General features: G+C 43.7%; 1 protein-coding gene across 1 annotated transcript; it reads right to left on the reverse strand.

Moving 5' to 3' along the window:
- Positions 1 to 1,177: 1,177 nt before the first annotated feature.
- Positions 1,178 to 15,461, reverse strand: PLEK2 (pleckstrin 2). Its single transcript, XM_084848800.1, has 9 exons — positions 15,359 to 15,461; positions 13,195 to 13,359; positions 12,703 to 12,884; positions 11,561 to 11,652; positions 9,732 to 9,919; positions 8,292 to 8,393; positions 6,700 to 6,783; positions 5,332 to 5,410; positions 1,178 to 4,660 (listed from the first exon to the last, which is right to left on the reverse strand). Exons 1-9 carry the CDS (start codon positions 15,404 to 15,406, stop codon positions 4,533 to 4,535), a joined length of 1,068 nt encoding a protein of 355 aa, XP_084704926.1. The 5' UTR covers positions 15,407 to 15,461; the 3' UTR covers positions 1,178 to 4,532.
- Between the last annotated feature and the right edge of the window lie 405 nt (positions 15,462 to 15,866).

A 15,866-nucleotide genomic window follows, 5' to 3' on the forward strand; every position in this document is an offset into this window, starting at 1 on the left:
TATCTAATGGTACTCCTGCATTGAGCAGGGGGTTGGACTCGATAGCCTTGTAGGCCCCTTCCAACCCTACTATTCTATGATTCCTTCTTACCACCACTGTTGTCTGAGCCCAAGTGAGAAGCAGGTGAATATGCAGGTTGCAATGGTGAAGATGAGAAGTAAGTCCAAGAGGCTGGTGTTAGTGGGCCCTTGCTAGGGTGTGGGCTGTTGGCAGATGCCCAATCATACCTACTCTTGACACTGGGAAAGCTCTAACTGAAACACCCTTTAATCCAGCCAAATTTGCAAGCTACATTAAGGAAACATAGGTACTACCTGAATGTTGCACAGATTTTGTTGTCCCGTCATTCTCTAAAAGCCTATAGTTCTCCACTATAAAACTGGTTTCACAGCCATTCCCTTCCTCCAGGAAATCCTGAGAACTGTGAAGGATTGGGGGGGGGGGGCTAGGAAAAAACATCCATCTCCAACGACCTCCTTCTAAGGAAACAGCGACTAAGTGCTGAAACCCCTGGAACTTCTCACTGCTCAGAAGTGGAATGCACCCAACAGTATTGTAGACTTGCCTTCATTTCCTGCCTTTTAAAGGCCACATATGTAAGAAAGCATGGATGGCTGAGATAGAATAAGTAGTCTCTGAACATACATAAGGCATTTCTGGTTTGTATGAAAAGTGAGATGCCATGAGTAAAAGAAGCATTCTGCTAAGCTATACTGTGGTGCAGTGGCTGCTTAAAATGCAACTATGTGGAAGCTGTTCTGCCATGGAAGCTGTTGCAAGCACAGTGACCTGCCATATGGACCTGTTGAGTTTCACCACGCTTCAGCAAAGCAACCCAAGAAGGTTTGGGGTTGCATAGTGAACAGTCATTGTGTTGAACTGCTGCATGTGGCTGACATGCTGCACAGCTATATTTCGAGGTGCTTCCATGCCACTGTTTGTATGAAGTATCCTTGAGATAAAGCTCTTGTACAGCTTTCCTAAACGACTTCAGAGAAGAAATAGAGAATTCTCCAGGGGCACCTCTGGGATCTCAGGAGGTGTTTTGGTCTGAAAGCTTGGATGCTCAGAAAACAGTACTTTTCAAAACTGGGTTTAAAAATATGCTCAGTATTGACCAACATCCATAAGGAGCAATCCTGCATATCAACTTTTTACCTAGTGATGACTGTGGAGTACACCTTTATATGAAGGTGCTTTCCAAAAAGAAACACATTCACGTGTCATTTTTTAAGCTTGTCATGAAATCTGTGTTTTTGAAATTATTAACATTTTAAAGGAATACCACCAGTGGTTCTTTGAGATGTAAAAAAAATCCTTTATGTTTTTAGTAACAGATGTTTTAGATTTTACAACTATGGAATAAATAGTAAAATCAGGAACATAAAAAATACAAAAACAAATCATGATCATACAGAAAATGAAAATACAGGAGATAATTAAAACATATTCCAGAGTGATATCTGGTTTTATAATTAACTTTCTATAATTAATCACTGCCTAAGAACACTCAGAGTTTCTTATGTGTTTCACCAGGCATTTCCATAATTTTTTTAAAGCAACACCTGCAATACAGAAACAACTTCTCTAATTGATATTATTTTGGACATGCAGTTTGTAGTTCAAACTGCAAATAATTACACACACTGGGAGGAATGAAATGGAGCGGCAACTGTCAGCAGAATGGATCCCTCCCTCATTCTGCTCTGGAGGGTTGAGGGACCCGCTGAAGCAGATTTTGGAAGGGGTGCAGGGGTGAGAAGGAAAACAAAGTCCTATTTCACAAGCTTCCACAACACTGGATGTCACCCCTTGAGGTATCATTCCTTGTTATCCTTTACAGAAATTATCTCCCACAAGTAAAATGAAGAAAAAAATGACTGACTGGCCATTTTCCCCACTTCCATCCTGGCAGAAGGGACTTTTACCTGTCAGAGATGGAAGAACTTTTTTTCTGTTCTGGGAGCCCAAATTGGCTGGTTAACTCTCATAAGTTCATACACAGTTATATTTATATTCCACCTTCATTTTGGAACTGAGAGTGGTATACATCAGAGGTGAACAGAAGGTAGATCTCCAGATGTTTGGGACTTCAACTCCCAGCAGCCCCTGCCAGCATGGTCAATAATCAGGAATCCTGGGAATTCTAGTCCAAAACAGCTGGAGGTCCACTTTCTGCCCATCCCTGGGTAACATGGTTCTTTCCACCCTCCCCCATTTTATCTTCACTGCAAACCTGTGAGATAGGGTAGGCTGAGAGAGTGACCAGCCCAAAGTCACCCAATGAGGGCTTCATGGATGGAGATCTGGACCTGGCTCTGCCCAGTTGTAACGCGACACCCTAACCTCTGCGCTATATTGGCTTTCTCATTCTCTCTCATTGCTGGTGGCAATGGATGGAAAGGCAACTTCACTTTGGCTTCTATCAATTATATTTCTGCTTTGCCCACAAATAACCCCCTTGAACTAGGACCTGCCTTTCTCCCCTAAGAACTGCACTTCTGGCCAACACAGGGCTTGGCGATGGGTCTGGGCAGACCAAGAGCTGGGGAGACTCATGGCTCCATTGTAGATTTTTTTTTCCTGCATGTGTAAGGCCCCAGTGTCGAACTGTAATTAAAGGATCTCAGAAAGCTAAAAAGGGCCTTGCCTGAGACCTTGGGAGATGCTGCCAGCCACAACAGACATAGAATAGGGCTAATTATCTTGTATTGATGCACCATATTTCAGCAGAAATACTCCTAATGTGGTTCATATATATGAAAATCAGACCTAAAACTAAAAACTAGCGTCTTAAAGGTGACAAACACAAACTATACACATATAAAGCAGCAACCTTATATCCTGGTGGGCTGGGGAGCTGTATGGATCCAGAAGGAAGGGTACTGATTTGGCCTCCAAGCATGATATCCCCATTCTTGGTTTAAAATATTAGGTTTTATCTTTCTGTGTCAGCCAGATTAGCTTTGTTCTGAAGAAGGTAGCTGGTGGAATATTCAGAATTCCAGAATGGTTCCAGGAAAATGACTGTATGAAGTGCCCGGGGGGGGGGGGCATGTTTCCACAACAGAAGGAGAAGCGAATGGAGGAGGGCTGGATTTTTAAAAAGGATTCAACTTTGCTGCACTTTGGTCCACGAGCAGGTTCTCCACACCAGTAAAAATCACTTCACAGATCACACTTCCAGGTTGGGGGGGGGGGTTGGAGTGAACATCATCTGACTAGCAGGGGCTGCTCCCCCCCCCAGGCTCTCCCCCCACTTCTCCTTTCCCCTGGAGCTCTAGATGCATTTGCATCTCAGGAACAAGCCTCATTGACCAAAATGGGAGTTACTGAGCAGACACACATATGTTTATGCCAGGAAACTGGGAACACCATCTGTCTCAATAAAAACCATTCCTTCACTCTCTCTCCCCTCCCTGCACCTGCATTAAGTACTTTCTTAAAGCGACAATCATTAAAAGAACAGAGTGTTCTCCCTGCTGAACAAACTCCTTCTCTCTCTGTCTCTCCTCCCATGCAAGAGGAACACAGTGTTCTAGCAGCTGTACTGGATCAATCAAAGCTTCGAGATTAAGGCTCCTAAATGCATTATTTCGATTCATGGGAATCTCAGTGACTCCCTGGAGTGTGCATTTTGGGGGCATTGAGCACAACGGGAGTCACTTCCAAGTAGACACACATATACTTGTGCTGGGAAAGATGGGGGTGGAGGGAACACAGCGATGGGAAACCAGCCCCCTTTCTAACCTGATGTTGCACAGGATCTCTATAATGAAGGTGTGAAGTAGTTACTTCCTAAGGCAATAAACCAAACAATGGAGAACTGGAGCCTCGAGATCGTGCTTTACAGGCTTTAGGGAATTTGTGCTTTAAACTGTGCCATTTCAATTGAGGGGGGGTCTCTGTAAATTCTGATGTGCGCATTCAGAGGACAAGCCTCATTGAGCACAATGGGAGTTACTTCTGAGTGGACACTAATTGGTTTGTGCTGGGAAACACAGGGACAGGAAACGGCCCTTGACCGGGGTCAGGGTGAAAAGCACACCCCTGGGCAGGGCTAGCATACCTCAGGTAAATGCAGGGGTTGGGGCACAGAACAAGTATATCGTGGAGAACCCGGCTTAAGGAAAAGAATGGGACTTTAAGCAGTCTCAGAAAATTTGGCTTTTCTGTGATAAAATCCGGGATAGCTGCTGGATAGCTACACTATCATATATCCCTACCAACCTCCAAATGTAGCCAGCTCAGAGTAAATTACTTGTGGAGAAACCCCCTTGGACGACATATAGAAACTGACAAAAAGAGGCACAAATCATCAGAATGTAGACATTCTCAGATGAAGTAAGCGCGTTGTAATAAGCTTTCCTGCTTCATAGCAAAGCCTAAATAGATTTGTCAGATGCAGGCTTGATGTTTGACTGAAACAACTCACTCATGCATCTCAAAAATCTACTACTGTATACCGAGACAGCAGCAAGCAAGGTCATCAGTTTTGCCATTGTTCCATATACACACTTTTGCACGTTTCTTATGTTAGCTGTTTGATAGCCTCAATCCAATGTGCCCTCTCTGCCTTGCAACTGGCCTGTATGTAGTAGTGAATGTCGTTCTTCGTGATGATTTTGAAGAGGTTTCCCTGCACATTTCCTTTCACTCCTGAAAAGAAAAAGAAAAATGCAATTGGTTAGCAAAGCAAAATGGCAAGATGGTTACTGCGGCAGCAGCAAATCCCTGCCAGAGAGAGCTTTTGAATAGGGTAAAGATAAGGGTGGTTGATCAATGCAGTCGGCTTTTGTCTACTGCACTGATAGCAAATTAATCTTTACTTGACTTACAGTGACTTACAGCATTTTCACAAGCGATATGGACGGGCAGTTTGCACAAACAAGCAGTGTTTATTTTCTCCATGTGATTGTATACTTAACCTGGGAACAAGACTGCTTGAGCAAGCCATGCATATAGAGAGGGCCACAACCATTTCCCACTGCTGTGGTGGTTGCCCTTTTCCAAGCTTCCCTGTTCAGTGCTTGAATTAGAGAAGGGACAAGAAGGGGCCTGACCCCCTGACCTTTGAAGCAATTTTCTTAGCTACTGTTTTTAGAAGGTGGGGGGGAGGGATTGGCTAAAACTGGAGGGAGCCAGGGTTTGTGAATTTCCTTTAGCCCCTTCAGTTTCCCATAATTTGAGAACTTGCCCAGAAACCTTAAATGACTACAGTTATCCCAGTGTAAGTATCTGATTCATGCTATGAGTTATCCATAAACAAGAAAGGAACACACGTAATGATCCATACCAAAAGAAACCAACCTAGCACGTTCATAACTTGCCTGTTGGGACTCCATTATCTTCCAATGCTGAGATGAGGCAGCCACGAAGAGAAAACCCCCCAACTGGCCTGTTATCTTCCTATAGGGGGCAGATGGAAGAGAGAAGTAGAGAATTTGAATGACATGTTCCCTGTGCAACACATTTTACAAATGCAAGGAAGACATGACTATGCAGTATATAGCCACATCAGCAATACTTTAAACTTGTTCCAGCTTGTTTCTGCTCAAGTATATGCCTCTGCAGTTCTTTCCCAGTAGTGTTGGACTTACTACAGATGCTAGATCTTAATTATTGGTAGAAGCTGTGTCTTCCTCACAAAATGGTTTAATAATGGTGTTGAACTCCAAGCTGAGGGGAAATTATAGAAACATAGGAAGGTGTCTTATATTAAGTCAGACTAGTTGTCCATCTAGCTCTGTATTGCCTCTGACTAGGGAGGACATGTGCAAAAGAGGACAGGGCCTCTGCCCCTTTAACAGTTGTGCAGAAGAGGGAATTTCAGCAAACGTTGCTTGTCATGGAAGCCGCACACCTGCTGAAAGCCTCTTCTACACAACCATTAATGGTGTAGAGGCCATGTCCTCTTTTGCACATGTCCACCCTAACCCCTCCTGGCGGTGTCTCTTCAGGAGCTCAGGCAGAGGTCTTTCACACCACTGGTGCTACTTGAGCCTTTTGACTGGAGATGTGCCAGGAAATGAACCTGGGACCCCCTGCATGTGCTCTTCCACTGAGCTATGGTCTCTCCCGAAATCCAAAAAGGCTAAGCCTGTTGTTTTCTTCTCCTCCAACAGGGTATAATACTCTGTTTTCTCCCATCAGGGCTAAAGGGATATCACTGCTCCGTTACTGCTCCTGAAGCAAGCACATGAGACTGCTGTTTGTATTCTGCATCTGTAATACATAGTAATAGCCAAGGATGCATTCTCTCAGGCTACCAGAGAGGGCAATAAAGAGCACCACACACTGTTGTAAAGAAACATTAAGAAAGTACTGGAAGGCTGAATAAAGGGTTGTTGTTGCAAAAAAAAGAAAAGAAAAAAAGATGGCATCAGCCTGTTTCTGATAGACCAGAGACACAACAATATCCAGCGCAGTGGCACAGGCACATCATTCTACACCTGATATGGAACTGAACCACAGCACAGTGCAAATCACTTGGCTTGGTCGCATTTCGGGGTGCCACATTTTGGGGCCAGTGTGTGGACACAGCTCAGGGATGAGCCTCACAGAAGTTCATAAAGAAATCCCAAAAAATCACATGGTTCTAAGAAAACAATTTCAAATCTGTTTTACAAAAAGGCAGAGTTACACACACACACACACATAAACATGTAGCTTCAAGTATTGGGAGTTGATCATCTCACCTTTGTGGGGTCATAATAGTGTAGAAAAGCAGGGTCAGCCCTCAGGACAAAGCGCCTCACCTTCCAGTTTTTCCTCTTATGGCCCTAAAAGTTGCAAAGATTAAATACACCTAGAGCGCAATCCTATGCATGTATAGACAGAAAAAAGTCCAACAACTCCAATGCTGGCTGGGGAACGCTGGGGGTTGTAGGACTTCTTCTGTTTAAACATGCATAGGATTGCACCCTTAACCCTCCTTCTCTCATAATATAAGAAATCTGTATACATTTGAGATATTTTTCATTATGTTTTGCCACATTTATTTTCACAGCAGCCCTGTGAAGTAGGTTGAGCTGAGAGGTAGTGTTTTGTCCAAGCAAGTTAGACACACAACAGACATTTTAAATGAGCCGCTGGAAATCTTGTGTGCCTGGCTAAGTCACTATATCAGTTTACTTTCCTGAAAAAACTAAAGTTAAAGCTCATCTGTGTCTGTACAGCAATTTTATATTTGACTCAAATGCTCATCTCGGCGAGCCAAATTTGCTTCAGACTCAGGATACAATGCAGAGGCTATTTCAGGTCCACCTAGTGGGGCTGCTGTTTGTTTCTTGGAACAGAAGATTCTAGGTGCTTCCAAGATGAGGCTTTTACTGTGCAATCCCCCTGCCTCAAACACAGGGTTTTTTTTAATGAGGGATCAGTCCATTTGTAACTCTCCCGTGTTTTTTCTACCACTTCATCAGTCTTTTTTCTTACAACAACAGATCTGTTAAGGAGGAAAAGACAGAATAGCTGCACAACGCATTTTGATTGGCAGTGGCAGGAGCTGCCCATCCAAAGGCCCCCTTTGCAAGTGATTTTGGAATCTCCTGAATTTCAAAAGGTATTTAGCATGCGGTGGGAGGGATCCTGTTGGAGAATCACAGTTCCAACACCTCACTGCGACCACAGACCTACCTGTGTGATTTCCTGCGGGTTTCTGACTACACTGTTCGCAGAGACACGTCATGATGTTCTAGAGATGCTATTGTAACTCAGGAGTTTTCATAAATGGTGAGAATCATAAATATTTCTAATTTCATTGCATTGAAGTGCATAGGGAACAGCTAGATTCCCAAAGCAATTTGAATCGATGAAGACAATGCTGCGCCAGAAACAAGGCTTTCCCGGTCAGAACATTGTTGTTAATGATGATGGTGACTGGACAGCCTGCCTTATGTCACACTGAGAGCCAAACTATAACTAACATCACGTACTCTCGCTAACGTCTCGTAGCCCAGCTCTTAGATCACATCAGACTAAAGGTGGAAGATTGCATGTCTAAATTCTGCTCCATCTCAAACACGCCCTACTCATGGAAAGCTAGCAAGAAGGGTCCCAGTTAGTAACATGCAAGCAACTTTTCATGTGGGGGGAGTATTAAGCATACAATCCCACTGTGTTCTATAAGCCTTGCCAAGCCTGTTTATTCCGTAGCATTATTCTTATGACTGTGATCTTCCCTTTTTAAATTGATTATCCCACCTTCTTCTAAAGAGAGCTTTAAAAGACAAAACAACATCCCCTTCTCCCCTTCTCAGTTTGCCAATATGATTCATGTCATGGTCACCTGTTTTATTAAGAAACCTTGTTTTACAATTGTGCCACTCAGTTCAAGAATGTTAAGATGAAGCTCCTCTTTGGAGCTGATTTTCTTCTTGTAGCTTTCAGTCTGCAATGGAAATAAAATTACAAAAAAGTATATTGGCATTTTTGGAGTGGTAGAATCAGTACAAAATATAAAAGCGCTGATGTCATGATTTAACATGGAATCTTCATTCCTCAAACTTAGAAATGTTAATTTCTCCATCAGATAAGATGGACAAGTCAGATTAGGCAATAAAGGTCTGACAACTATAAAGATAGCTTTTATGAAAATTGGGCAGCTTTCATACACTTCACAAATCATTCAAACAATATAGAACCTCCATAGTCGCATTGATCTTGTTGGAAGGATATAAAGGAATGATCATAATTAATAATGAATCACAAGACGTTATTTAATTTTACATAAACTTGGAATCCTGAAATTAGAAATAATTTCAGAGAATGAGAAATAATTCTGAGAAATAATTCATTTCGAAGAATGTAGTGTACCCAGTGACTGTTTGGTTCTTATATTAGTGGTTTATATGTTTATAAATAAACAACATGTATTATATCAATTATTATATGAAACTCAAGAAAAATATTTGAAAAAAGAAAAACAAATGTCTGTCTTAATAGTTAACGCCACTCCCTGTTTTTATTATTAATCACTGGTTTTATTGTACAAAACGTTGTTTAGTAGCTTATGTGTTTTATTTGTTTTATTCTGTTCTAAGCATTGTTGTTGTTTGGCCAGACACAATGTGATGAACAGCAGGGCTGGTGTTGGCATCCAGCATACTCAGGCAGCTGAGTCATAGACCCAGCATCCTTGCAGGGTCCACTGCTGATATCAGCCCTGAGCCCCTCTTGCCAGGTAGCTGGGTCTATGAGCCCTCCACCATTTTAATTACCCACAATGCATCACTCTGGGGCATTGTGGGAAATTAAAATGTCAAGTGGCATACAGCCACCCATTGCAGATTAGTGGCACTGCTACCACCACATCCAACAGGAAAGCACGCCAGAAAAGTGCACAGATGTAGGAGGGCACCGACCAGAAGGCATTTGGTGGGGGCGAGGGGGTTTAATAGACAGTAATAAACCTGGCCCTGGCCCTAATAAACAGTGACAGACATGCAAAAACTGAGTTTCATTATTGTGCCTACACAAAGGCTAAACTGTACACACTGTGTGTGCACACCCAAACCAAAGTCCAGCTATTGTATCCGTCTCAGATCCAAGTCTTGAAAGCATGAGAAAGGTCAAGATATTTTTCCAAGTTATCTTTCACTCTGTTTACCATTTCCCTACATATTTTCCCAGTTGGTCTCTCCAATATATATGCACTGCTGCCACCCACACTGGTGAGTGTCATATAATGCAGAAAAGGGATGCAACTCACAGAAATTGCATCACTTACAAATGTGTACAGTGCTGTAGAGTCATCTAAAAATTGCTCTGCCAGATCACCATTCCTCATGGCTTCAACACTTCGGGCTCCCACAGGCTTGATGAAATTTTCTTCCATCAGCATGGAGGCCAGTGTGACTGCCTCTAGCCGGGAGGCTGCAAAACTATTGGAAATCAGCCAGTCTACCAGCGTAGAGCCTGTGAAGAAGAAGAAGAAAGGAAGTTCTTAAGGCAAGCAAGAGCACGGTGCAGCTAACCTGCTTCCTCCAAGACATATAGAGGCAGATGCATCTGTTGCTCATCTTTTCATAAAGAAATGCATCTTAAATAAAAATGGGACTCATCTAGCCAGGCTGAAGGTTATACCTTTGCTTACATATTTCTGTAACTTAGTTCAGGCAGCACAGTCTTTCTGGATAACCTTGTTCCATTTTCTCTCTTCTGGAATGCTTTGGACCAAGACAAGCTAGACAATATGGGGGATGCCACCCTACATCTCACTAATAATATCTAGTTAAGAGACAGAACATGATATGATCTCCTCACAAACTGTTTCCCACTCTCCGCTCCCCTGCAAGCATCAGCCAACAAAATACAGGAGGGAACTCGGGAACACATGTCAGGCGTTGGTTATTAAATGTTACCAGAGAGACTGAGGCAAGTCTCAGTCACATGGTGGCATTCCGATAACATATATTTTGGGTCTGAGGCCTGGGTTCTAGGCCAAAAGGAAGAGACTGGGTTGGGTGGTTATGAGGATAGTGGAGAAAGGGCAGTATCCACTACTGCCACTGCGTCCCTGCTAGTCCTGTTGCACCTATGGGACCCCTTGCTAGCACAACAGCAACTAGAGTTTCCTACAGCCACCCTGGAAATGAATGGAGATGCTCATTTCCAAAACAGGAAATGGTGGCTGTAGCAAAGTTGTTCCTGGACCTTCTGCTCCCCTAACACCCCCACCCCATCCCCCGCCCAGCCCTTGGCCACTGACTCCAAAGCAGCCATTGCGAAGATATGAAGCTGCGAAGGTATGGTTGAAGTAATGAGTGTGCTTCTCCGTGCCTCTGCACAGCCACGAAGGAGCGGGGAGGAGTGAAGGGGCATCACAGAGTGACACAAGCACTAGGCATGCCTACCACCTGCCCATCACAAAATGCGAAGTCAGTTCAGGGAAGGGACAGACAGCTTGCAACCGCGGGAAACCCACAGCAAACCAAAAACATTGCAGCAAAATGCCTCTTTGGAAAACCACATTTTCCTGGATTGACCTGGATTGACTCTGCCCACCCTAACTGACCATGGGAGCCTCCTGGGCAGACAAAGGTATAAAAGTACTTCCTGCCGCAGCTAAGCCTTGTTCAAACAATAACATCTTCCCGGGATCCACTGTGGTCATTCTTCGGTCCTGACTTATGGCTTGCTTCTCAACCCTGTTCATTTACTCTAATTTATTGTTTGGTCCTGACTGTTGGCTTGTTCTATGGCTCCTAGCTCCTGGGTCATTACTGCCCATAGCCCAGCCTGATGCTCAATGAACCTCATGACTGAGTAGGGAAATGAACCTGAAACTATTTTGTCCTAGTTCAACACTCTAACCACCTAAATCATATTGGCTGAGGAAGTATTTCCACCTAATCCCTGACATGGAGGTTCAATTGTTGCTACTGGGGGGTGGAAGGAGAGACACATTCTTTATTATTTTTCATGGACCAGGGCTTTGCCATGATAATGAAAAGCGATTCTAAAGCTGTACACTAGTCAGCCCTGACAGAAAGCAACTTTCCTTTGCATTGGAGAATACCGAAGTAGCAGGAGGCTGGTAACTAGGGCTTTGCATACCTGTAAAGCTTTCTTTATGCATGCTGCCTTGTCCTGTGTTAGGTGTTAGCTTAATTCCGTTGCTGTTGTCATACATTTTGTCTATAATGTGACTTGGGGGGGGGGGGGACAAGAACAGGGTTAGTGTTAAGCAAACAGAAAAAACAGTTTTGCCAAGTTATCAAAATTCCTCTGTCTCGACTCAGAAAATCAATCAAGAGTGCTGCTTGGATCCAAACCCCAGGCATGAGTGGAAGGCAATTCTGCTTACATGCAGGTAGGGATCATAGATTTCCGCCCACGCACCACCCTTGGCTGCAGTTCTCCATGCTTCATTATCAGCAGAGGCCAGTCAGAACTCTTACAGTGTGAAGCACCTTGGATAGCTCCTTTAGAGTTCTGACTGAAACCCAGAGCAGTATCACTGTCCCACTGACATTGGGGCCATCAGCTTCCACTGTTCATTACATCCCATTCCAGAGAGTCCTGATGCCCAGAAACAGCTTGTGTACATGGGCTGGGGAAGCCTGAGTACATTTACGGAATATTGCAGCCCATTCTTTGGATCATCATCCAAGCCGATGGCTCTTAGTAATAGCCAATTTCTCACTGTAAACCTCCTATGCATCGTGAAGATGATCTCTTTGTGAAGAAGGCAATGTTTGACAAAAATGGTGGCAAAGTGCTTCGCCCTGGCAGAACTGAATGACATCGTGGGATACTGTGGGAGCATAAGGTGTATCCATAGGGCTGGTCTGCGCGTGCATGTTCCATTCATCTGGTGACTGTGATGACTTGCATGTCTGGCTAGGCTATTGAAGACCGCAGCACAATCTCACATTGCCTCAGATGCAATGTTTTTTGAGGGAGTTAGCTCAGATGCAGCTACCTGTCAGCAAAGTTAGATTATACATGTGTAGAGAAATCAACTGTTGTAAACACATGTGTGAAACAGGTGTTAGAAACAACAATGGTATTTGTAGCAAAGAGTTCAGTGGGAAGATACTTCCCCGGGGGTTTCCCAAACTGCTCCCAAGTGCCGGAGTGTGAAAAATGGAAAGGGGGTGGCAGCAGGGTATGTCCTTTAAAGCAAACACACACACACACGTACGTGCACAAAACCAATGGTAGGAAAGCAGTTTCCAGAATTCTCTAACACTTACTTCAGGCTGATATTTGAGGGCAGTTTGAAGGCATTTTTCATGAGGTGAAGTTGCTGGACTTGCACAGGATTGCCAGCATGAATAGCACCAGTTATATCTAAAGCCCAAGAATCACGCTCTTCTCGGGAGCAAGAGTCAAGGAAATACTCTGTGTTGGTTTTTGTCCTCAATTTAATGACCAACTGCAAAAGAACATCACAAGAAACAGGGTTTATATTCATTGCCAGAATGTCCTACATCATTCAAACATTTATTTGGAATTCTAACCAAGTAAGGAGGAAGGGAGAGGTCCTAAACAGCTTTATTGCTCCAGTCATAAACAGATGTGATCATGCACTCTCCCAGATCAAGATGATAAAAAACTGTTTTTGTTCAAGTGGCTGCACTTACGATAACATATACATTTCAAAGTTACATTCAGTTTGGTCTGAATTTTCTAGAGCCAACAAAGCAATAATAGTCTATAAGAAATGAGTTCAGCATTGGACATACCGGCCTGTTCTCGTACTCTAAACATGGGCAGGTGATACTGCAGCCATCCAGAAGAATCCTACCCTTTGGAGAAGGCTCCTTCTTTCCTCCCACAACTTTATAATAGAGCAGCCTGTCTTGGAGAAGAACAAACCATCTTGCTTTCCAGTTGTGGACAACATGCCCCTGGAAACAGGAAGTAACATTTTTAGGGACAGCTTAAGAACATTTATTTGCTTTGGTGTTGCACACACCTGCACTCTTTACTCATTGTAATTCATAAACTTTAGGGCACATTCCTATGCGTGTTTAGACAGAAAAAAGTCCTACAATTCCCAGCATTCCCCAGCATAGGATTGCACCCTTAGACTTTAATGTGCTCTTGATCTGTAGGACTGTAAACAAAATCCTGGCCTCTGGGGCCTTTCTACATATTCAACGCATGCTCAAAATGCTTTTTAGCTATTATGTCATGCTCCCAGAATTAACCCATCCAGTCATAATAGCCACAAGCCCAACATGGAGGGCTATCCCTTTTTGCAGTGATGCAGCCTTGATGCTGTCCATCACTCCTTTTAATAAAATATTGCCAGATGAGATGTCTCCAGGTTAAGCAGCACACAGCCCCCAAGCAACTATTTAAAAACAAACCCTAAAACTAAAGTTCAAATCGATCTGGCATGATTAAGCAATTAATGTGGTGCAATCAAGCACAGGTGGAATTATGCTGCTCATCATAAACAACATCACAAAAACACACTTATTCCAGTCATATTTGCACAACCACAAGCCACATTGCTTTTACAAAGGCTATGGAGGAACTCTCCTTGCAAAATACAACATTTCCTTCAGTACAGAACTTAGAATGTTCAGAAAATGTGATATTCCCTGTAACAAATGTGCAACCCAGGGAAAGTGGACTGAAGATCAGAATTAGATTTGTTTGAATAGAAATAGGCCAATATCCAACTGGACGCTAGCACTAATGTAGCTGTCAAGGGCTCCTTGGAGGCCTCTCTCAGTCTAATCCAGTAGCCAAGTCCAGACACAGACAAAGGGATTCCTTTCAAAGCTTTATTCTTCTTTTACAACTTAACAACTATACCGATTGCAACTAGATCTGAGCAGCAGAGTACCTATGCCCTAAGTTGAAACAGTTGGTCCCCGTTTGAAAGGGAATTACTGGCAGACCCCTGAACTTAAGGACTAGGGAGAGTCCCTCCCCTTTTCCCTTGGATTCTCGGGGCGCAGCTGTTGTTTGCGCGCCAACCGGGCACTGCGCCTCCTTTCCGCGCCCTCCATCTGGCGCCGCTCTCTGCGTCTGCGTCGCGCATCCACCAAGTCTGCTATCTGTGCTCGGTCACTCCCTGGACTGCTAACTAAACTAGGAATGCTGGTGGGAGGAATCTCCGTCAGCTGTTGGTCCTGGGAAAGAGGAGCGCGCTCCTCTCCCAGGAGCGACTGCTCTTCCTCAGAATCAGAACTACTCTGGGATTCTATGGGCTCAGTGTCCACCCTGACAGTATATTACATTGCACTAGCATAAGGGACTTCCAGCATTAGCTATTAAAATAAGCTTAATAAAAATAATGAGAAATAATTTTTAGCACTAATTAAATGACTGAATTAGAAAAATAAACGAGGTCAGAAAATGACACCCAACACAAGGGTTATAGTGAATGTGTGCCGAACATCAAATGCCCCACCCACAGCCATTACTTCACAGCCACTGTTGTAGATGGAACATAGCAGAATGTACACATAGAAAAGGCACTGTACACCTGATAGTATGAAAAATCAATTGCTATTCTGCTCGTAGCTTACAACAAAAGAGCAACGATTGGGTAGTGCTGAGAGCCACCGGTCTGGAAGCAGCTCAAGAGGGTGAATTTGAGAAGAATTGCATGCAAGATCAGACCTGACAGTGAATGAGCTGCTGCAGGTCAGAGCAAGAGAGGAATGTTAGTAGCAGGTTAGCATAGCACATTGTACCCAACCTGACTTACGCACCCTTTGCCTGGCAACTATGGGAGACCTTTCTACCTTTGAAAAGCAATCAGAGAACACTTACTTATTTCTAACATTTATAATGCACTTTTCATCTGAAGAAAGGTAAGCACTTTTTTTTTTAAATGAGGAGGTTGAAGACTGATACCACCTAGAGATAACCTTGACAGCACTTTACCTTTTTAACGAGAAAACCCTCTTTCAGTATTCCTCTCCCTTCCTCCATGCTGGGCCTGCAGCCAGTAGGTCAATATGCCTGCTGCAAAGACTGCAGGCAGCTGCAGACCTTCTCCTCTGCCTGGAAAGTTTTAAAAGGTAGACTGACTTTCTTAACCACCTCTTCCGCTGTGACGTCTGCTCCCCTCCCTACCCAGAAGACAATAAGCAAACACTGAGCTGGCACTGTGACAGCACCTGTCCTAAGGGAATACAAAACAGGGAAAGTTTACCATACGGTCATTCTGCTGTAGCACCTCGCCTCCTAGAGCTCTAAATGGATCAAGCTCAGTGAGTGACTCAGGTAGTATTCATCAGCCATCTGATTACACAATACAGAAAGAAGACAGCCCTGCTGTAGATGGGAGCCAAGAACCAGAGGTTGCAATGTTTTCTTGATCAGCATTTCCACTTTTGACATGATGTATTATTTGTATGTCCTACAGCCTAGAAGCCACAGTGACAAAAGC

The sequence above is a fragment of the Heloderma suspectum genome, chromosome 1 (genome assembly GCF_057233095.1).
Source record: "Heloderma suspectum isolate Gila_16-S chromosome 1, 16-S_ref, whole genome shotgun sequence".
NCBI classification, from domain to species: domain Eukaryota; kingdom Metazoa; phylum Chordata; class Lepidosauria; order Squamata; family Helodermatidae; genus Heloderma; species Heloderma suspectum.

Coding starts and splice junctions, on each gene's coding strand:
- PLEK2 (XM_084848800.1), bottom strand. CDS start 15,406: ATGGAGGAAGGGAGAGGAATACTGAAAGAGGGTTTTCTCGTTAAAAAG. Junction 12,885..13,194: donor TAGAGTACGAGAACAGGCCG/GTATGTCCAATG, acceptor GTTCTTTTGCAG/TTGGTCATTAAATTGAGGAC. Junction 5,411..6,699: donor ACTATTATGACCCCACAAAG/GTGAGATGATCA, acceptor TGCCCCCTATAG/GAAGATAACAGGCCAGTTGG.